Source organism: Populus alba, chromosome 4 (assembly GCF_005239225.2).
Source record: "Populus alba chromosome 4, ASM523922v2, whole genome shotgun sequence".
Classification (NCBI taxonomy): Eukaryota; Viridiplantae; Streptophyta; class Magnoliopsida; order Malpighiales; family Salicaceae; genus Populus; species Populus alba.
In genome coordinates, this window is record NC_133287.1 from 1,422,262 (window position 1) to 1,444,028 (window position 21,767).

Here is a 21,767-nt window from a genome sequence, read left to right on the forward strand (position 1 = left end):
AAAATCAAAGAAAATCAACTTCTAAGCTTATGGGTTTGTACTTTCATCATAACATAATCGTACTTAGTATGACTTTCTTCTTTTAGAAACACCCTTTTCAAACCCCAAATTATTGGCCTTATACCTGCACTGATTATCTCCAAGGTCATGGGTACCTCTAATGGTTGCAGAATAGAGTATGCTGATCTGGATGAGTCGTATCAGCTAATATTACATGACAGACGTTCATTCTCCGGGGAGACGGTGAGTTCTGAACTTGAAGAAATATTATCCAACATGGAATTATCCGGCAGTCGGCGAATCCTGAGAGCCACCTTTCTTGAACTGAAAATCCTCTTTCGTCTAGCAGCACCAGCAATTGTGGTTTACTTGCTCAACTTTCTTATTTCCATATCCACCCAAATTTTCTGTGGTCATCTTGGCAATCTTCAACTTGCTGCTGCCTCTCTTGGCACTACTGGCATCCAAGTTTTTATCTTTGGCGTTATGGTATGATCTCCAAGCATAAGTTCCAGATTTAATTAAAAGAAATGGTAGCCAAATAGAACATTATATTATTGTTATATATTTATTTATTTATTTATCAATGTATGCGTGCAGTTGGGAATGGGAAGTGCAGTGGAGACACTATGTGGACAAGCCTATGGAGCACACAAATATGAAATGCTAGGCATATATATGCAAAGATCCACAGTTCTTCTCACTTTATCTGGGCTTGTGCTCATGTTCATCTACATCTTCTGCAAGCCTATCTTACTGGGACTCCACGAATCTCCTTCCATTGCTTCTGCAGCTGCACTTTTTGTCTATGGTTTAATTCCACAAATCTTTGCTTACGCCTGCAACTTCCCCATACAAAAGTTCTTACAAGCTCAAAGTGTAATTTTCCCTAGCGCGTGCATATCAGCTGGTGCTCTTGTACTGCATCTACTACTAAGTTGGGTTGTAATTTTCAAGCTCGGAGGAGGGTTGTTGGGTGCAGCATTGGTTGCAAGTCTCTCATGGTGGATCATAGTGGTGGCCCAGTTTGTGTACATTCTAGCAAGCAAGAAGTTCAAGCACACCTGGAGGGGTTTTAGCACCCAGGCCTTCTCTGGGTTATGGGATTTCTTCAAGTTGTCCCTTGCATCAGCTGTTATGCTATGCCTTGAGACTTGGTACTATCAGATACTAACGTTGATCGCAGGGCTGCTTAAAAATGCTGAAGTTTCCTTGGACGCTCTGTCCATCTGGTAAGGAGAGCTCTACAGTTTGGATTCATTTTTGGTTATCCAGATTTAGATGGAGTTGATGTGTTTTAATCAAATCAATTTCGTGATTTCTTGAACAACTTCATGTACATGATTGCAACACTTGTTTGAATGCAGCATGGCGATAAACGGGTGGTGTTTTATGATCTCTGTTGGTTTTCAAGCAGCAGCAAGGTTCGTTCTCTAATGCTTCACATTAGATGCTTCACGTTCAATCTAAAAAATAAAAAATTGGATGCGAGGTTTAAAGTAACAAGAAATTGGAAGTAACGGATTCAATATGATCAAATTATTTGTAGAGGGTTGAATTGGACTAAATTTTAATAATACAGGGATAATTTGTGATTTTTAAATCTAAGTTAATAGAAGAAACCCTACAAAAAAAAATCTAATAATAGAATGACCCCACTCTTAAAAATGAAAAATCGACCCTCGTGACTTAAAATCCAAGAGATGTTTGACCTATTTAGTCGTAATTACATTATTCATAAAAAAAAAAAAATAAGGACCTATTTGTCTGTTTTGTCATCAATTTTAATAGTGAGGTTAATTGGGAAAGGTTTGTCTGATCTGATTTGGAATTTTCTTAGTTTGGGGACTCGATTGAGAATCATCTTGTACAGACAACTCGATAATAATAATAATAATAATAATAATAATAATAATAATAATAACTATGTTTTTTTTTAATTGTTAATTACAGTGTGAGAGTGGGCAATGAGCTAGGAGCTGGACATCCCAAAGCAGCTTCTTTTGCTGTTATAATAGTAAATTTAAGCTCACTGATCATATCTGTGATCTTGGCCATTGCTGTGCTCTTGTTGAGGCATGTCATAAGCTATGCCTTCACTAGTGGTACGGTGGTTGCCGGTGCTGTTGCGGAGCTTTCTCCCTTTTTGGCAGCCTCCATCGTACTAGGTGGAGTCCAACCTGTCTTATCTGGTAAGTTACCTGGTAATAATAATGTTTCACACGTTGTAGCTCCATGCTTAAAGTTGATACAGTGCTATGGTTGTTGTGGAGGTTCCTGTGCTTGTCTTGTGAACCTCTCTATCATCATCAAAGAATAGTTAGCGGATCAGTTCATATGCTTTTTTTCAAATATATCATAGTTTAAAAAAGATATTTCGCAAAATAATACAAGTTAAATTGTTTTTGGTAAAATAACATAGTTTGATACATGTTAAAATCGAAAATAACTAACATTTTTTAAAGAAATTATTAAAATAGATAAGCATAAATCTAAAAAGAAATAAAAATAAATAAAATGAAAAAATAAATAAAACTTTAAAAGAATATTAAAACTCTATAATAACAATTATAATATTATAAAAAAATCATTAATGTTAAAAAGATTATCAGCAATAATCAAAGTAAATCACACATGTTACCGGAAAAAAAAAAAAAAAAAACAAGTAAAAAAGGATGTTATTATTGGAACTTTGACATTTCTTCAAGGTATTATTTTTTTTTCTCTCCCATCTTTTTCAAAATAATTTAAGAAAATTTATTATTCCCAACCACACTTCTTACAAAGTCAATAATATTGTCTCAAATTTGGCCCCATACCCTTATCCCAAAAGGCACCGAGAGACAGCAAAGAAAGATGAGCAATTAGAAAACAAGTTTTTTTTTTTTTCTCAATTTATAATTTCTTTGAATTAATTTTTGAAGGAGTGGCTGTTGGATGCGGATGGCAGGCATTTGTGGCATATGTTAATGTTGCATGTTACTACTTAATTGGCATTCCGCTGGGTTGCGTTCTTGGCTTTACATGCGACATGGGTGCAAAGGTAAATTAATACTTATTTATGAAGCATAAATATCCTTGATTTCTATTTTATATATATATATATATTATTATTATTATTAATGTGACCAATACTAAATATGTCTTTGTCTTTGTTACAGGGAATATGGAGTGGGATGTTAGGAGGCACAATTATGCAGACTATAGTCTTATTATGGGCAACATTTAGGACAAATTGGGAAAAAGAGGTAATTTCAATATGTAATTTACAATTAAATCATTTGACTTATCTAACTTTCCAATCAGTCTTATGTCTAAATAATAATAATAGTAGTAATAATAATAATAATAATAATTATTATTATTATTATTATTATTATTATACAGTTGATAGACAAATTTAAAATTTTATATACTTTTGAAAATCATAAGCTGTGAATTTTGGATTTTTCAGGTGGAGAAAGCTCACAGTCGATTGGATTCTTGGAATGACAATAAAGAACCACTCTTGAAGGAGTAAAATGGACATTGGTTTAGGTTCAGTGGATATTTTGTCTGCCTTTGAGACAATTTTACTAAATAAATCTCAAGAACCAAGAGGTTTCCTTTTTCATTTCTTATAGTTTCTCATATCCTCTTCCCCTTTGAATATTCAAGAGCATTGAATTTGGTACTACTTTTTAAAAACTATTTTAGTTTTATGAAAGGTTTTGCTATTATTTTAAAATTAATCTATGATTCGATTGACCTAGGGCTTTAACCGATATGAATTAAAATAAAATAAAAAAGTTAAAAAAATAAACTTAGATGACCCAATTAACATGGCCTAATCTAGTTATCAACTCATTAAAATGATAGTATTTTAATTTTCTTAAAAAGGGTTAATCCCTTTAATATATGAATCAGGTTTTATTCTGAATTAATCTCGGATTGTGTAACGTTTTCTTACTATCCTTAAACCGTCACTTCTGCACTTCCAATTTTAATTGTCAAGCCTTGTAATTTAAATTCTATCCATTTTGTATTTCAGCCACAATACCAAAAGAAAGCTTAAAATCCCAAAGCATTGTTTCTAGCCCTCCCCCATTGTATCCATAAACTCGGAATATCATCACTAGGACCATATAAGCAACTTGATAAGGTTTATTTTCGACAACATTCTGGGCCAACTCCTAGCATATTTTGTCAATTTTTTTTTTTTATTATTATTATTATATTAGATGTTCAGGTAAGCATGTATACACTTTAAATAATTTTTATAAACCCTAAAATTAATAATTAAATAAAAGGCTCAAACCTGAAATAATAAAAAAAAAACAAAACCTTTAATTCTAAATTTTTATCACTAAACCATCTATGGTGGTCAACGTCTAATTTCTTCCATGGAGATCGTGTAATTAATAGCGGTATGACTGTATGGCGCTAAGAGAATCTGTTTCATTTGTGACATTGATCGTTTTATCCAATATCTTGCCTTCCCCTTTTCTTCTCACAAGGACACACAACCTCAAATCCATTAAAAAATTGAAGGCGTATGCCCAGCATTTTTTTACAAAAGTACAGCCTATAAAAAGAAGTTTCATGCTTCCATTGTTATATAAAGCGTGCAAGAAGGCAAGGGATATTAGCTACTATTCAAGGGCAAATGCAGGATGGTGACAGGCTGCAAGACCCACGAAAATTAAGCACTTGCCATAAATTAATTTCTGTAGTCGGTTTAGAAATAAGGTAATTAATGACTAAATTAAAATCAATATCATGATCCAGGGAAAATAAAATCAATACCGGCACTCATGATCAATCCTATAAAGTAGAAAAAGGAGAGAAGCTGTCTCCGCTTCTGTAAGATAGGCAATAGGGGGCCAAGAGTGCCCCTCGAAATAATTAAGACATGAAGGAAATTTTAGTGGCGAGGGGAATTTATGCAGTGCAGGGAAATCTTGGAAACGAAAACAGCTTTTCAAAGTACCAATTGGCTTGCTGCAAAGCGAGAATTATGAAGTTTTGAATTCAGATCCCGCCATTGTGAAGCAACTGCTAATAATATCAAGAAAAGAAAATGCACTTGAGGTCGTGGCAGGGAAAGAGGCTTGTTTCCTTTTTTTTTTTTTATATCTGGGTTTGAATTTTTTTGTGTATGTTTGTTATTTTTGTAGTGCTTTAACTGCCAACTGAGCTTGTAGGGTATTCAACAGGCTTGGGAATTAGTTGTGGTACGCGTAAACTAACTCGGACACTCTAAGTTATATATATAAAAAAAAAAGTTAAGAAAAGAATATAAATAAATTAAATAGTATCGTTGGAACTTAACTGATGAAAAGCATATCGGTTTCTGTACGTGGCTCCTCTGGGAAACGTAGCTCCCCTTCTTGTATGATGACGAGTTTTGCGACCGAATTGCTTTGTAAATAGCTGCTCTTGCTATAGCTAAGCCTTCTTCAATTCTCTCAAAATCTGCCTTAATTTTCTTCCCAGAAAAACACACACACACACACACAAATCAAGAAAACAAGAAACCATATATTCGATATATGCAGTGAAAGTTAATTAACCAGGCTCACATTTTAAATGTTAAAAAAATATAAATAGTATTAAAATTGTTTCAATAGTGTAATTAAACATAACAAAGTGGGTTAATTTTTAAATCTCCGCTTAACTTTGTACCACACCCAAGCACGTTGAAACCGAAACCAATACTAAACTCAAGCATGTTAAGTCTGACAATCAAGCCAAACCCAATTGTCCACAATGCATATAACAACATCTCAAATTTTAAAAAGCATGAACCCTTTAAAAAATTATTCAATACTTGGATGGAAACATAAAATTAATATTTTCATCCACAAATACATACAAAAAAGAAAAGTTTATCTTTTGAAAACTTGAAAATAAATTACTTAGAACTCAATATTTTTTTTAAATCTTTCCTCTTCGAATATAACAAATTTATACAATAAGTTGGACAAATAAAAAAGAGTTTGCAGTTAAGTTTTACTTTATATAAATAAAAAATGCTACTTGAATGAAACAGTTTTTGTTTTTGCAGTCCAATCAAGCTTTTAAAAAATCTTAATTTTTTTTTACCTAGGCGCTTGTGTTTGGTATGGTTGTCACACTCAGACATGGGTTTGATATGATTATCAAGTCCAAGCGCTTGGGTCTAGCAATCATGTTAGACCCAAGATGCTTTAGATTGACAACCATTCCTAATTTAACAAACAAACAAAAAAAAGAGGATAATTGTGCACTGTAGTTGTTATTAGAGAGACTAGAAAAAAAAAAAAACACAAATAATCGATTACTATTGACAATCCAACCATTATTTACCTATACGCGCTACAGCATATTGAAGAAAACACGATTATGCATCTAAAGAGATGGATAACCAGATTTGACTACCATGAAACGTCATTCATGCCTCCTTAATGGCGCGGCGCTACTTATTCACTAGGAAAGAAAAAAAAAAGATAAAGAAATGTCTTGTGAAAAGATAAAAAACTAAAAATAAAACTATTATTATAATTCATAGTAAAATATCTCTTGCTATACAATAATTTTTCTACACTATTTAATTTTCGTTATAAATAATTTATCCCCTCGGAATTGGGACGTATTCAGTTTTCCTCCTTAAAGCTTCGATTATATTAATTTGTCTTCTAAGATTTCAATCACGTATCAATGTTCTTCTTTAGGTTATCTATGCTAACAAAATTGTTTTTTTTTTTTTTTTTTCCAGTTTCTAAGCTTTTAAAACTTGATAAAATAGAAACCATTGAAAAATAATTGAATAAGATCAAATCTTGTACTCTTATTAAAATATATATATATATATATATATATGATATCATGTACATCATTTATATTTAAAAATATAAGATACAAAATAAGAATTTATCTTTCTAGTGAAAACAAATAAAAAACATACAATATTTTGAAAATTAGAAAACTCAGAAAAAGATTAAAATTTTTAAAATAAAAAGCTTGATGAACAAAAGAAAATAACTCTTCATCTTTTTTATTAATACAATGGTATAATCGTAAGCTAACAAAGCAATACTATATTTAATAATATCAATAAATTATGACACTAAGATGTTTAAGACTGTAATGTTAGGTAATTTTTAAAATAGTTTTATCATTTAAAAATATATTAAAATAATTTTTTTAAGTTTTATATTTATTTTTGATATTATCAGCATATAAATAAAAAATAAATTTCAATTAAAAAACACTTTTCATACAAAAACAAACCTCCGATTACTTGTTTATCTTAATATATTCTTCAATATTTGGATGAATAAATTCCCTCGACAAAGGGCCTCCGTACAACAACCAAAGAAATTAAAATAAGGAAAGTTGGTTGATTCGCACGCTGTCTCTCTCCCAACTACCCAGAAAAACCATGGCATGTTTGCTTGTGGATTCGCACACTGTCTCTCTCTCAACTACCCGAAAAACCATGGCATGTTTGCCTTCATTTGCTTTTATTTCCATCCTTTTCCCTCAACACTTTCACACTCTTAGGAAAATAGCTTATCTTTGTGCTTCCTCGTAGGAGCAATATCCCTTTATAAGAACAACCTTTGGCCTTACATATCTGCTTTGTTTAGCTCAGGTAGAGGGAGAAGATCAAAGATCATGGCCAACTACAGTGAAGACAGCAGAATAGAGTATGCTGAAGATGAGTCTTACGAGCCTATATTGCATGACAAAAGATCATTCTCCGGGGAGCCAGTGAGTACTTCTGAACTTGAAGAAATACTATCTGTCATGGGATTACCCCGCTCTCAACGAATCCTACGAGCCACTTGGCTTGAACTGGAAATCCTGTCTCGTCTAGCAGCACCAGCAATTGTGGTTTACTTGCTCAATTTTTTAATTTCCATATCCACACATGTTTTTTGTGGTCATCTTGGCGATCTTCAACTTGCTGCTGCCTCTCTTGGGAATACTGGCGTCCAAGGCTTTGTCTATGGCATTGTGGTATAGTCTCAATAATTTGACCGTTCGTGGATTACATGCTCAGAATAAACGCCATATATGTATATGTATTTGACGAAAGAAATTTTCATGTGCAGTTTGGAATGGGAAGTGCAGTGGAGACATCATGTGGACAAGCCTATGGAGCACACGGTTTTATTACAAAAACAAGCTTATAAATTACAAAACTCACAATCTTAATACACATCCTCTCTTTTCTCTCTTGTGTTTCTTTCTACTCTTTCCCACACTTAATAATATAAACTTACTAGCTTATTTATACACAAATTGAGAGGCAGCAGGCGGTGGTGGTTAATAATAAATGCCAGCAAGTGATGATAGGTGGTTGATTGAGTTTACCACAACACTAGCAAGCAAGAAGTTCGAGCACACCTGGAGGGGTTTTAGTATCCAGGCCTTCTCTGGGTTATGGGATTTCTTCAAGTTGTCCCTTGCATCAGCTGTTATGCTATGCCTTGAGACTTGGTACTATCAGATACTAACGTTGATCGCAGGGCTGCTTAAAAATGCTGAAGTTTCCTTGGACGCTCTGTCCATCTGGTAAGCAAAGGATCTGCTACTAGTTGCTTATACCTAACTAGCCACTTGTGATCTGTTTGTGGTTCAGATTGGGTCAATCAAAAATGGTTAATTTCTGATTTTTTGTTATGCCATTTGGAGGAATTGGCCTTAAAATTCTGGTTTCAGAATAAGATAGCAAAATGCCTGAAATGATTTAAAAATTTTTATAATTACATGCCACGTGTGTAATTTGGTATTGGCCTGAGAACTATATTGAAGCCCTGAAGAACAGCTTTCTTTGGTGGTTAACCGCATTTGTCTCTTCCATTTCTAGTCTTTGCTTGAATCCGTTTGCTTACTAATTTAACAAAAACTTACCTCATACTAGTTGTCCAAAAAACTATTTTTGAAAAATCAGCCTGTTCTTTTCTTGATATAAACCCACAAACAACCAACCCCTTTTAGCAGATTACAGAAAAGATGAAGCCCGTTACAAGTTTCTTCCTGCTTTCTGCAACTCTAAGCCTCACCTTCTTCTTCCACCCATCAGTGGCCAAAGGAAGCACCAACCTAATCCAAGAAGTATGTACAAAAACTCATAACAAGGTCAATTGTGTTGCCAGCCTTGAATCTAACCCTGATAGCAAACAAGCCAATCTACAGCAACTTGGCATAATTGCATTAAACCTTGCATCAACGAACGCAACAAACACATCCTCGTACATCAAGACAACATTGCTTAGTAACAAAACTCTGGGCCCTGTCAATGAGCAAGCCCTAGAAGATTGTTCAGATCAATACTTGGATGCCATCCAGCAACTTGATGACTCATTGGCTGCTTTGTTAGCCAATGCTACTAATGATGTGCGTACCTGGGTGAGAGCAGCAGTTGCTGATGTTGAATCATGCGAGAATGGGTTCAAGAAAAAGGTTCCTGGCCAACACATGTTGCTGTCTTCGAGAAACGCAGTTTTTCGCCAACTGTGCAACAATGTCTTGGTCATCAACAAGCTCTTAAGCCGAACAAGTGCTGGAAGGAACTAAGAGCAGTCGTAAATTTTTCCCAGCCAATCCACAAGGAATTTTCTTTTTCTCATTAAAAGGCCTTCCTTGGTAATAAATAATTTTAAACGTTATTTGGCAAAACTATGGTGTGCTTTCTCTCGATTACCATTGAAGTTATGCAGAAAACTATTGTGAAGGTGAATTTTTTTTATCATATATGAGAGGTGTATTTTTTATTTTTTACATATGAATAGAAGAAAAATTACTTTATTTTTACAATAGGAAAATTCAGTAATTCACCAAGAATACCTGTCATAAAAAAAAAAAAAAAAAAAAAAGTAAACCATTTTTTTAAAATTTGTATAGGAGATGGTATTTATTTATATATGAATCTCTTTAAATGACTCCAACTAGTGCTTCATAACTTAGATTCAAGATAATAGTTATTAAACCTATTCTAATGGATTAACTCGATGGCTTAAAGATCTGGAGCTCGATATAAATCAAATTTCATTTAGAATTATTCTTTTTAAATTGAATTAATCAAATTCAAATAAACTTGAAAAGGTAACTTCTAACTCATTTCACCATACTAAACTTGACTTAAATTCGATCAAATTAAAATCAAGAAATATTTTAAAATTAAAACAACATTATTTTAGATAAAATAAAATTATACATTTAGATTGACCAAGTAACCAGATCAACAACTCAAAGATAATGGCTGTAAACCAAATCAAATTTGGACTGAATCTAACCATTATAATCTCAATTACATGATTTATTAAATTGACAAGAACCGCTTATCCTATTTTTTTCAGAAAAAGGTACCAAGGATAACAAGCTATTCGGAGATAGAACTTGAACTTAATTATTATGATCTCTTCGTATCTTAAAGCAATATTTTATTACCAATTGTGGTGAATTTTATTTTGTTTTTTGTTTTTTTTATGAATCACTTGTGGTGATTCTATGGAATAATTCATTGACAAACGATGAGGAGTATTCCTCAAGTCTCTCACCATGATTATATATCCTCCCAGCCCATTCTCAAATCATATTCTCCATTTTTCAACTCAAGTAACCAAATCAACATCACGATCTCCACAAAAATGGACAAAATGGAGTCTCGAGGTGAAGTCCATGAACCCCTTTTACGCTCAATCCCAGAACCTGAACCAATTTCTCACTATCATGAATTGGACTTCCAGGCTTGAAAATGTCGACACCAACTTGGGCTACTTCAAGCGCCTCGGTTGGCATCCTGGATTGAACTCAAGATCCTTCTCCGCTTAGCTGCACCTGCTGTTTTGGTTTGCTTGATCAACAACCCATGTCCTTGTCCACCAGAATCTTCGCTGGCCACCTCGGCGATCTTGAGCTTGCTGCTGCCTCTCTTGGCAATGTGGTGTCCAATTCTTAGCCTATGGCCTCATGGTAATATATACAACAAAATGACTTAAAATGTGATTTAACTTTTTAGGGTTTTAATCTTATTGGTTTTGTGCCTTGATCTTGCAGTTAGGGAAGGGAAGTGCTGTGGAAACTCTGTGGTCAATCTTATGGAGCTCGCCGATATGAGATGTTCGGCAAATATCTTCAAAGACCAATTTTACGTCTTCGCAAAGCCAATTTGATCTTACTTGATGAACCAACAACCGTAGCGTCAGCAGCGCAGCTGTCTTTGTTAACTGGGCTTGCAGTGTACAATTCAAGGTGGGATTGATAGGAGCATCACTGCCTGTCATGGTGGATTATAGAGGCTTCTCAATTTGTGTTTACAGTGATGAGTAGGCGGTGCAAGAGCACATGGATTGGCTTTACCTGCCAAGCTTTTACTGGGCTGTGGATTTTCTGAAATTATCTTCTGCATCAATCCATCTCAATTTGTGTTTATAGATGTTCCAATTTCAGGTGGAGAAGGCTGAGAAATCCGGATAAATGGGAAGATAATTGATTTTCTGAAACTGAACATCGATGCTGTTCAGTTTCATCTATCCCATCTGCTCGCCAAACACAGATGCAACTCTAGCTATACATGCCTAGCATCATCATCCTAGTTCAAAAAAAAAAAAAACTAAATTCATTAGTTCTACTAGAGGGAACATTATTGCAGACCTAGTGCAGGAAAAATCAGCCTATCAAGATTGTTATGAATAAAGATTTTAATATTTTTTTTTCTCCTATTTCTCTCACCGCCTCCTTATAGTTTATCGGTGATTATAGCTTGAGCACCATAGAATTTTTCAACAAGCATTACCGTCTTTACACAAAGCAAAAGCATCTATCAAAATCAAATATGTAAATTCTCATTTCATCATGCAAAAAAGGTAACACAATTGAGTTGGGTAAGACACGTAAGAATATATGCATGATGACCAAAGCATATCCTTCCTGGATATTACATTTTTGTCGAAGAAATTTTCCTCTTTTTTTTTTTTTTTTTTGTATGGATAAGTACTGAACCTACAGCCCACCTCAGTCTCAAAGCATCTTTCAACCCTACCAGAGAACCAATGTTGCATGACGGCAAAAGAATCTTAGCAAGCAACTGGATATGCAAATACAAAACTCACTTTCAAGCAAAATTAATGAACCATTCTTGTGAAATATGTCACTAGCTGATCAGCCGATAAAATGGACCTAGTTCAGAATAAATATTCTGGTTGTTTTTCTGCAGTTGCTGATTGATGACATAAAACAACAGCATATAACAGCATCAATCTAACTCCCCATCATCTGGTTTGTCTATGTGATCCGAATCATCTGTTCTTGGGAGAGATTTTGTTATATATTTGCAGGTCCTGAAACAAAAAAACCCATCAGCTTCTGTGAAGAAATTAAAAGGAGTAATAACATCTAAAAGATAAGAAGCAACAGTCAAGAAACTAAGAAAACACTACTACGATGAAGGTGAAATCCTTGGAGAATAGAATCTTATCAAATCTACATGCACTTATATTAGTGAATAAATAAAATTTTCAAATCCATCCATCAATGTGTATCGGTGTCATAAACCTATGTGTTGATATCGATCCCTTTGACAATGAGAGAGACCCAAAAACATTGTCTCCGTACAGATCCAACCTTTTTTTTTTTCATAGTATACCCAAAATCTGTTTTGCTTGAGTACTCGAAACTCAGACCATGAATTTGAGTGAAATATTGCACAGCGATTTAGCTAGAAGCTTTCAATCATCACTTGAAGCACAACATGCTGTCATATTTTTGTCCTTGTGATGATTTGACAAGATCAATCTTCAAAGCAGTGTCCACAAGAGATCAAATCAACAAGCAAAAATGTTCAGCACACTATGCTATTTAGATATTGAATATAAACTACTCTATAGCAAAGGACACTGAAAGTAAAGTAAACTAGATAATTTGGTTCTACTGCAGAGATAAATATTGCCAGTCTAAGGATGTGAGAACAGTACGCATCAAAACCCTCTGCTTTTCTCTTGATTTCGCATGACCACAGCACTGGATCAACATTTTTTGGTAATGAGTCCTGCTCTTGAGTTTTCTCTTGCAGCCATTTTTCAGCCTTGTTGCACTCATCTATAACCTGAAAAATGGGGGAAATGTCAAAAGAGTAGATTCGGTGACTGATCACCAAAATCTCTACTGCCACCCTATTACAGGACAAGGATCATACCGCATCCCTCTCAACAGCTGTAAGTGACCCAGCATTCATTCGATAATCCGCGATGCAACTTAGGAGATCCTTTCTTGCTTTTTCTCTGGCCTCGTCTTCTTTATATCGAATTTCAATAGGATCAACAAGCTATTAAATATTTAAAATTTATCAGTTGTTTCCATCAAGCAATAAATTATGGTGAATCCAAAAGATAATACTAGTCAAAGTACCTTTCTAAGATCCTCTAACTTTTGATTATAAATATTTTCTGATTCATCATCAGGTTCATCTTCGTAAAGCCACTCCTCTGTCTTTTGAAGATTTATAGAGATCTCATTCCTTTCTGACTCGGTGGCAAAGCTCTGGTACTTACTGAAAATCTATTCATATGACCGAGTTATTCCATCATGCAACTCATGAGGGGAAAAAGGGTGAAGCATGATCTAAAGGCTCACTGTTAATGAACTTAACTACAGCCTAATAAAGAACATATAAGAATATAGAATCAAGGAAAGATGGGCCTAATTTAAAATAAAAATTCTTAACAGTCCTCACAGCAAAATTTTCTGCAATGTCCTATTAAATAGAGTTTTAGAGACAAAACACAAGCAAGCTAGCAATTTCTGCATGCACATTCACTTCTACAAGAAAAAATATAACAGAAAAGAGAACACAACTTTTTTGTGTGTGCACGCACGAGTGTGTGTGTGTGTGAGAGAGAGAGAGAGGGAGGGAGGGAGGGAGGGAGAGAGGGAGAGAGTACTAGCCCTAGTAAGTGATTGCAGCTATTACCATAACTATGACATCTTACATGTGAAATAAAAAATTAAAAATGAAAGTGTATATAATAGAAAATCCGTTACATGGAAACGGAAAGCAGTGAATGCTCTTAAAGTAAAATTATCAAGGTGCCCTGTGCATGCTCCAATAAAGCCAAGCCTAAACATGTGAAACTCAAGAGGGAAAGCCCAAGCAATCTTTTGCCAAGCCTTCCATCATCACAGCAAGCCAAAGAGCATGCACCAAATTAACCTTTTAGTTCACATTCTGTATAAAGAATGAAAGAATAAAATAAGAACATCTACTAACTTTATAGTGCATTCCACAAAGACATTGGACAGCCAAGATGGCATGGATTCTGCATGCCAATTTAGAAGCTGATGACAAAAGGTTAGCTCTGGGAAGAGGGAACTTGACATGAAGCTATATACCTTATCTCGCATCTCATAGACATAGGACTCCAATGCATTTTTCTTGTCTTTTATCCGCTCCATCTTCAAGTCCTGTTGTGCCAACTGAAGCTCTATCTTCTCAGCCTCTGAGAGCTCAGCCTTTGTCATTCCTCCATAGACTTCCTCACTGACTGGAATTTCAAGCCTTTTGAAAATTTTTCCTTTCCTAATTTCATCCTTCACAGAGAAAGTGGATCCAACATCAATATTTTCCAGCCTAAAGCACTTTTTTGAATTCATGACACCCTCAATTTGTAGTATTGCAAAATCTAAATGATATGGCTGCCAAGAATATATGACAACAGCAGTCCAGAAAAGGATAGCAAAAATCAGGCATCATTTGTCAGTTTTTAGTACAAAGCCAGGAAATATAAATCTGATATAAAACTAATATTTGAATTGAATATCTTTTTCTTCTTTTTTCATTATTGCAATCTTTTCAGATACATTAAGCCTAAAGAATAGCAGCGAAAAATTAGAGTATAAAATCATGCATATGATTGGCAATTGAACCAACACATACCTCAGGTATGGTTGAAGGTGCTGACTGTGCGACATTAGTAACTTCAGCACCATTTTGTTCAACAGAAGGTGAATGGTCGGATTTGGCCACCATATTTTCTGAAGTAACATTTGTAACTTCAGCACCATCCTCAATTTGCTAATGCATTAAAGGAGGACACTCATTTAGTAGGGGTGTAACTAAAAAATCAAATAAGTCAAAATGCTTGCAGCATTTGTCAAGATACACTTACCATGAATGCCTCTATGTTTACTATTCCATGGAGGTTTAACTGAACTCTAACCTTAACTTTCACCATTTCCAATTGATAAACTGGAAAAGGCCCAATCTACAGAAGCATTTAACAGAAAAATTAAGCACAAAATGAACAAAATGTCAATCAGAACAGTAAGAACAGTCAAGTCTAGAAGATTAGCATATATCTGTGAAGAGAAGCATATCTATTCTTGATTGTTGCTCGCTATCCTTACCATAAAACTGCTGATTTGTGATGCTATGCCAAAAGGCAATTCATTCGGATCAGCATAGAAGGCTTCCATCTGAAACATATTATTTCTGTGAAGAGCAAGTATCTTCAGACTTGGGAAAGCCTGGCCTTTTGGGAAAAGCGTGCTATTTGGCAATGTGCAAATTGGAACATTATCTGATGAGAGTCCAATGGAGAAAGGAAATGAATCTTGAACCTGATAGTGGCAACATTGAACAAATTACAATCATGATAGTACATAGCACCATGCATGTGAAAATGGGCATGCCAGCGCATGCAGTTGCACATAATATATGATGTTAATTTATTGATGGTCAAAACAAAGTAAACCGAAGGAAGAAATTGAACTTATAATGTTCATGTGACCTGAGAGAGAGAGAGAGAGAGAGAGAGAGAGAGAATGATGGATGCTAATAAATGACAACCCCACACACAGCCAGGAGAGAGAAGGAATTAATGTGCATTTGTCCATGGTAAAGCACAAACCTGGTATTCTCTAACTCGCAATATTGGGCTCAGCATTGCACACTGAAGAGCACAACCTCGAGCCACACACTCGCTTGCATTTATTCTCCGGCTTGGCTCTCTCTTGAATAGAGAAGCTAGCATTCTAGTAATTGCTGGTATCCTAGACCCAGAACCAACAAGTTCAACCGAATGAATCTTTTCTACAGTCAGGCCAGAGTTAGCCAGGACCTTTTGACAGGGAACACTAATGCTTTCCACCAAATCTGATGACAGCCTTTCAAACTCCTCCCTCTTAATAAAACCTCTAACATCTTTTTCATCCATCAAGCACTCTATATTAAGTGGCGCCTCTGCATTTGCACTCAAGACCTTCTTCAATTTCTCACATGAAGCCCTCAACCTAATAGATGCCTTCATATTAGTACAAACATCAATGTCATCATTCTCCTTGAACTGTGCTGCAAAATAACTGAAAAGAACCTCATCAAAGTCTCTCCCTCCCAGGTTCCTGTCAAATGCATGTGATAATATCTTCATTTGTCCACTCTCGAAAGATGCCAGACATACCTGGGTGTCACAGTGACCAATATCAACAAATACAACATAAGTTGGGCCTGCATTGGAGATATCATTTTTGTAAATGCCATATCCCAGTGCAGTTGCAGTACAGTCATGCAACAACCGCAAAGGTCGCAGTCCAGCAATTGCAGCTGCATTCAAATAAGCACGTCTTTGCAAATCCGTGAAGTAACATGGAATGCCAATAACACAATAAGATATAGGCATCTCAAGACTCTTCTCTGCTATTTGCTTCAAATGAGAAAATAACATCCCCAAAATCTGAACTGGACTAAACTCATGAATCTCACCCAAGTACTGCACCTTAATCAAAATACCACCATCATGGCCCTCTACAATCTCAAAAGGAAACAATTTAAGATCATCTTGAACCTCAACTTCTTTAAACTTCCTCCCAATCAATCGCTTAACCTGAGAAACTGTCGATTTAGGATTCATAGTCAAAGAAGCAGCTCCCTCTGAGCCCATAAATCTCTGCTTCTCGAAAAAAGACACCACAGCTGGTGTCTCACGATTTGATTCATCATTCAACAAAACATCAATCCCACGTTCCTTTGCTACTGCAATCACACAATTCTCGTTCCCAAAATCAAATCCCACCACACTCATTTTCACTAAACCTCACAGACTTCACACCAAAATAATTAAAACACTAAACCCACATTTCCTCAACTTTCTTAGTTTTAATAAATCAAAAATCCCTCAAATCCCATCTGAAAACAAGAATCAAAATCACAACTTTTGCCACTCTGAAGCTTAATTTCTCTGCATTGAAGCATAAAACAATCATAAGAATCACAACTTTGCCCCTTTGAAGCTTAAATTCTCTGCACTAGAGTATAAAACAAGCTTAAAGATTACAGATTTTCCACCTTGAAGCTTAAATTCTCTGCATTTAAGCATAACCCACATAAAACAATCAATTCAGTTTAAAAAAAAAAAAATCATTAAATTGACCATTAAGCTCTCGATTAAGAATTTAAAAAATCGACAAAAACAATAAAAACTGTTATTTTCTACACTAAGCAACTAAAAATCACTGTTACATTATAGCATGCAAGTCATTTAAAAGAGAGTTTAAGGAAAAAAATAAAAAAAATTCTTTCATCTTCCTACATTTTCTCAGTAACCAGTCAGAAGATTCAAGAGATTGTACCTGGAATCGAAGGGATGAAACTGTAGAGAAATTGTAGAAGGGACTGTTTGTTTGTTTGGGTTATTAAAATAGCTCCGAAGATCGCTTCTTATGAAGTTAACAGGGAAAATCAGGAGCGACGTGTCATTTGTCGAGTAACAATTGACATTTCTTCCCCGCTTTTCTTTCTTGCCTAATTTGGTACAATCCAGTAAGCAAGAGGTTAGCCCTGAATTATAAAATATCTGATCTTGATCTTTATACTTTTTTCTTTTTTTCTCTTTTTCTCTTTTATTTGCAAGGTCACACTCCTCAAAGTTATAAAAACCGGCGCAGCTAAAGACAGGGTCATGAATTGAGCGACTCAATTTAAATTAATATAAATCAATCCAAAATAACTTATTTCAAGATTTAAAATAAAATAAAATTAAATTAAAATAATTTAAAAAAACAAAAAAAAAAAAAATAAATTAGTTGGCCGGTAAACTTGTCGGTTTGACCTAATCAACTCTAAACCAAATTGAAGAAAATCCAATCTAAATTAAATTTTAAATCTATAAATCACCAGATTAATCCATTTTATCTAAATTTAATAATATAAATACTCTCATCTACTAAAGTTTCATGTATTATCAGCTTAAAACTTATATTTGGTGAGATATTTTAAATTTCCATGTGAGTTTATTCTGCAAGTTATCCATATAAAAGTATAATAGAAATGAGGCATATGAATAAAATTTATGTCATCCCATCTAATAATAATTCATGTATATAGTATTATGGTATAGAGTTGTTTTCAATGATTAAAAATATATTAAAATAATTTTTTTTTTTTTTGATATTGAACACTTTAAAATCATTTAAAAACATATAAAATATTATTAATTTGATTTTTTTTCAAACAAAAAATAATTTAAAATACACTTTAAAAAATGAAAAACTACTGCAAAAACAAACACTCAAGAAATGTGTGTTCTATACATAGATAATTAATACCCTTAGAAATATGGAAAAAAAAATATTAACTAATTGAGATATTATTTGAATATTAAATTTAAATTGAGGAAAATATTTAGTTGATGTTATTAATTTATCAAGGTTATACTGTAATTTGTTTGACCATGTTTAAATGAGATGTGTAATTTTATGGATAAAAAGTACAAGGATAAATTTAATTTCACTCCTGAGATTTATGGGATCTTTCAATCAATTTCCTTAGTTTTTCAAACCCCCCATTGTCCATATTTATCCATTTCTATCTACAATGGTAATGGAAATATTTATAAATACCAATTTCATTCTTAAAGTTTATATAAAAAAATCTTAATATTACCTAAAAAATATATAAAAAATAAGCTAAATTAAAAACTTGAAATTAACAAAAATGAAACAGAATATCAATAAACAATTTTTTTTCCAGTAAAACAACAAATCTGAAGAAAAATAGTTCTTTTATGTAGACAATACTGAACTGGATTGAGCTTTATTAAGTGTAGGCCCAACCCAATTCTTAAAGCTCATAAGCCCATGAAAATGAAGTGTCCCATGTCTAATGCCCACCAATGGAAAAGAAGGGCATATGATGTTGGCCCAAATTTGGTAATGTGCAAGCTTGAGATAAGTCAATAGGCGTTTGTAATTATGTTTGAGTGAATTTTAAATGTATGTTTGATTTAAAAACAAATATTAAATTGATATTTTTTTAATATTTTTAAATTTTTTTAATAACGTGCATTAACCTTGAGGCTGAATTATAACTCAAAACCTTCTACTCCTGCTAAAATGAGAAAAACGAAAGCATAACATGACGAGTGCGAGCAGGCGACAATCACAACACAATCAATGGCAAGAAAAATGCGTAAAGCATACGTTGACTATATTAGCTGGTAAGTCTGATCTGACCATTAGGGCCCAACGTGACCCCAACCTGCTAATAGAGAGAAGCCAGCCGTGCGCCATTTGTGCCATGACTTCGAAGCTTTCGAGGGTGTCGACAGATAATGAATCGATTTTTGGCGAGTCAATATGTTTAACTAGAAAATGAACCAGGGCGCCAAGCTTCGAATTTTAAGTTTCTCGGATCAAATTTATCGTAAGAGACTCGGTATAGCAACTTTCCATGAATCAGAAGGAAAAAAAATACACCCACATTGTGATTAAGGAAAGTTCACAATTATAAATGGGGGAGTAAGAGGACAGTAGGGCATGAATGGGAAAGTTCCAAGAGTATCTGGGTTGCCACTACTTTGGAGACGTGAGGGATGGTTTCTGTGTGCTTTTGCCCTTTTCCAAGATGAAAAAGGCGTTGTGCTTTGCATACACTGCTTGTAGATTGACCATCTTGGCTTGTCTAGGACAATAGAAATTAATGCTCAATTTCTTGCCCTACCAAGGCATTTTAATCATTCAATTACCTTGGATTTAACAATATAGTATGGAATATATATAGTGGTGGGGGAACACAGACTAGGAAAGATGCACCGACAAGTAGTGATTCTTACTCTCATTCCTTGCAAGGAACTACCTAGACATGTATATATGATCTTCGATTTAAGGTTTCCTTCGAAAAAAGCAGCTCTCCATGAAAATAAAAGGAGCAGAATAACTATAATAATGTTGCACACAAGTGTTGATGTTCGGCAAGGCCAAAAACACTCGATATATGAAACCTTGTTTCAAGCATTCAAGGCCAGCATAGGAGGAAGACTAGCAATGGCCTCTCCATTGCCAAACAAGCGCTTCCACTGACCTGTAACTTGCTCATAGACTCTAACTCTTGCAGCAGATATAGATAACAACATGCCCTTCCTCAGCTTCTTTAGTTTCTTGCCAATCTTGATCTTTAACCTACACAGTCTGAGTCTCAAAAGAGATGGCCTTCTTCTAGGGGAATCTGCTTGTTGCAGTGCCTTGTAGATCAAGAATTGTGCTCTTCTATGCTTGACCTCTTCTGGGTCTTCTTTATCCAACTTTGAGTAGCCATATGATGATCTCCTCGCTAGAGCACCCATCTCCTCTCTAGAAGAAGAAGAAGAAGAAGAAGAGTAACACAGTGAGGAAATCTTGGAAGCTTAAAGAGAGTAAAGAAAGAAGCAATGCTCAATGTTTTTGGACAAGTTGAGGTGATCAGACATGTTATATTTATAGCGAGTTGAAAAGAAGTGCTGGTAATTGGAGTAGTGTGTGATGGGGCAAGTTGGAGGAGGTCATATGATGATGAAGCAGTGCATGTGCGCTAGTGTTTGGTAGGAAAATAATGGGAAAAGCTGGCCTCTTGAGCTGGCCATACATCAAGGTTTGAAAACTGCTGCTGCTGCTGCTGCTCCTAACATTAGTTTATTAATTTTGTAATCCATGACAGGTCTTATTCAATGCTGCAGGCTTATGCCAAGATTAAAATTGACTCACGCAAAATAAAATATATATATATATATATATATATTGACTCACGCCAGCATGAACAATTTAGCTAGCAGAAGCAAGTGGCGAGTAGCTAGCCTGATTGAGGATTAATAATGCTTTGCTTTTTTTGTGGATGGAAAACTAGGGGAGTGTCGTTTTGGGATTTTGTTGGGGAAAAGATGCTGGCTAATTAAGCAAGGAGGATCACAAAATCATGTGCACCTCTTGGCTTATTTAATATGCTAAATGATATCATTAAATAGTAATTAAGGAACTACGTACTTGCTTACCCTTAATACCCTACTGTCTTTTTCATCTCAAGATAGTAATAAAATTCTATTTAAATATTAGAAATAATTATAAGAGGTGCTTAGTTGATAAAACTTGAGATCATACTTGTATAAGATGTCGAGTAGCACGATATATATATATATATAGAGTAAAGTTTATGATTCAAGATGTGCCCTTGAAATATGACTAGTTATTCAGTTATCATGGGAAAAAAAGAGAGTAAAAGTGAGAAATTCAAATATTAAAATATGCAGACAGAAATTTAATAAGATTCTGGATATTAATAATGTTTTTTAGGACTGCAGTATTCATATACGAGGTGGGATTCAAGGTGCACTGCACATTCACAAATCATGGTGTAATCCATAAATTTGAATCCGTCATACTTTTCTTTTAATAACAATAAATTATTATATATTATTGAAGAAAGCAAGAATTATTGGCATTAAATATTCAGATTAACAGAGCAGCCTGCATGATTCACGCCCTAGCTGAGTATAAAA

General features: G+C 34.4%; 5 protein-coding genes across 7 annotated transcripts; 3 read left to right on the plus strand and 2 right to left on the minus strand.

The window, feature by feature from the left end:
- On the plus strand, positions 1-3,649 carry LOC118059176 (protein DETOXIFICATION 40). 2 transcript variants are annotated; one of them, XM_035072032.2, is made up of 7 exons: positions 4-489; positions 601-1,232; positions 1,368-1,424; positions 1,954-2,192; positions 2,925-3,043; positions 3,162-3,248; positions 3,455-3,649. In XM_035072032.2, exons 1-7 carry the CDS (start codon positions 148-150, stop codon positions 3,518-3,520), a joined length of 1,542 nt encoding a protein of 513 aa, XP_034927923.1. In that variant the 5' UTR covers positions 4-147; the 3' UTR covers positions 3,521-3,649. The 2 variants fall into 2 exon arrangements, with proteins under 2 accessions (XP_034927931.1, XP_034927923.1); XM_035072040.2 differs by lacking the exon at positions 2,925-3,043 and having other exon boundaries at positions 1-489.
- Positions 3,650-7,638: 3,989 nt separating this feature from the next.
- Positions 7,639-8,545, plus strand: LOC118058401 (protein DETOXIFICATION 40-like). The gene is made up of 3 exons (XM_035071111.1): positions 7,639-7,983; positions 8,079-8,133; positions 8,352-8,545. Exons 1-3 carry the CDS (start codon positions 7,639-7,641, stop codon positions 8,543-8,545), a joined length of 594 nt encoding a protein of 197 aa, XP_034927002.1.
- Positions 8,546-8,745: 200 nt separating this feature from the next.
- On the plus strand, positions 8,746-9,680 carry LOC118059190 (pectinesterase inhibitor-like). The gene has a single exon (XM_035072050.2). It carries the CDS (start codon positions 8,983-8,985, stop codon positions 9,544-9,546), a length of 564 nt encoding a protein of 187 aa, XP_034927941.1. The 5' UTR covers positions 8,746-8,982; the 3' UTR covers positions 9,547-9,680.
- A 2,112-nt stretch (positions 9,681-11,792) lies between these two features.
- On the minus strand, positions 11,793-17,877 carry LOC118059200 (heat shock 70 kDa protein 16). 2 transcript variants are annotated; one of them, XM_073408791.1, is made up of 11 exons: positions 17,593-17,877; positions 17,309-17,325; positions 15,876-17,201; positions 15,373-15,585; positions 15,135-15,230; positions 14,903-15,040; positions 14,359-14,556; positions 13,378-13,527; positions 13,166-13,294; positions 12,945-13,075; positions 11,793-12,311 (listed from the first exon to the last, which is right to left on the minus strand). In XM_073408791.1, exons 3-11 carry the CDS (start codon positions 17,043-17,045, stop codon positions 12,227-12,229), a joined length of 2,310 nt encoding a protein of 769 aa, XP_073264892.1. In that variant the 5' UTR covers positions 17,046-17,201; positions 17,309-17,325; positions 17,593-17,877; the 3' UTR covers positions 11,793-12,226. The 2 variants fall into 2 exon arrangements, with proteins under 2 accessions (XP_073264892.1, XP_034927953.1); XM_035072062.2 differs by lacking the exon at positions 17,309-17,325.
- A 2,369-nt stretch (positions 17,878-20,246) lies between these two features.
- Positions 20,247-20,582, minus strand: LOC118059218 (uncharacterized). Its single transcript, XM_035072087.2, has one exon. It carries the CDS (start codon positions 20,580-20,582, stop codon positions 20,247-20,249), a length of 336 nt encoding a protein of 111 aa, XP_034927978.1.
- Positions 20,583-21,767: the final 1,185 nt, after the last annotated feature.

Excerpts from the sequence above, each read along its gene's own strand:
- LOC118058401 (XM_035071111.1), top strand. The coding sequence starts at position 7,639 with ATGGCCAACTACAGTGAAGACAGCAGAATAGAGTATGCTGAAGATGAG. Across the intron at positions 7,984-8,078 it reads GCTTTGTCTATGGCATTGTG|TTTGGAATGGGAAGTGCAGT; the intron begins GTATAGTCTCAA and ends TTTCATGTGCAG. Across the intron at positions 8,134-8,351 it reads ACAAGCCTATGGAGCACACG|CAAGCAAGAAGTTCGAGCAC; the intron begins GTTTTATTACAA and ends CCACAACACTAG.
- LOC118059200 (XM_035072062.2), bottom strand. The coding sequence starts at position 17,045 with ATGAGTGTGGTGGGATTTGATTTTGGGAACGAGAATTGTGTGATTGCA. Across the intron at positions 13,528-14,358 it reads TCTATGAGATGCGAGATAAG|ATTTTCAGTAAGTACCAGAG; the intron begins GTATATAGCTTC and ends TCATATGAATAG. Across the intron at positions 13,295-13,377 it reads AGTTAGAGGATCTTAGAAAG|CTTGTTGATCCTATTGAAAT; the intron begins GTACTTTGACTA and ends AATATTTAATAG.
- LOC118059190 (XM_035072050.2), top strand. The coding sequence starts at position 8,983 with ATGAAGCCCGTTACAAGTTTCTTCCTGCTTTCTGCAACTCTAAGCCTC.
- LOC118059218 (XM_035072087.2), bottom strand. The coding sequence starts at position 20,582 with ATGGGTGCTCTAGCGAGGAGATCATCATATGGCTACTCAAAGTTGGAT.
- LOC118059176 (XM_035072032.2), top strand. The coding sequence starts at position 148 with ATGGGTACCTCTAATGGTTGCAGAATAGAGTATGCTGATCTGGATGAG. Across the intron at positions 3,044-3,161 it reads CATGCGACATGGGTGCAAAG|GGAATATGGAGTGGGATGTT; the intron begins GTAAATTAATAC and ends TCTTTGTTACAG. Across the intron at positions 3,249-3,454 it reads GGACAAATTGGGAAAAAGAG|GTGGAGAAAGCTCACAGTCG; the intron begins GTAATTTCAATA and ends TGGATTTTTCAG.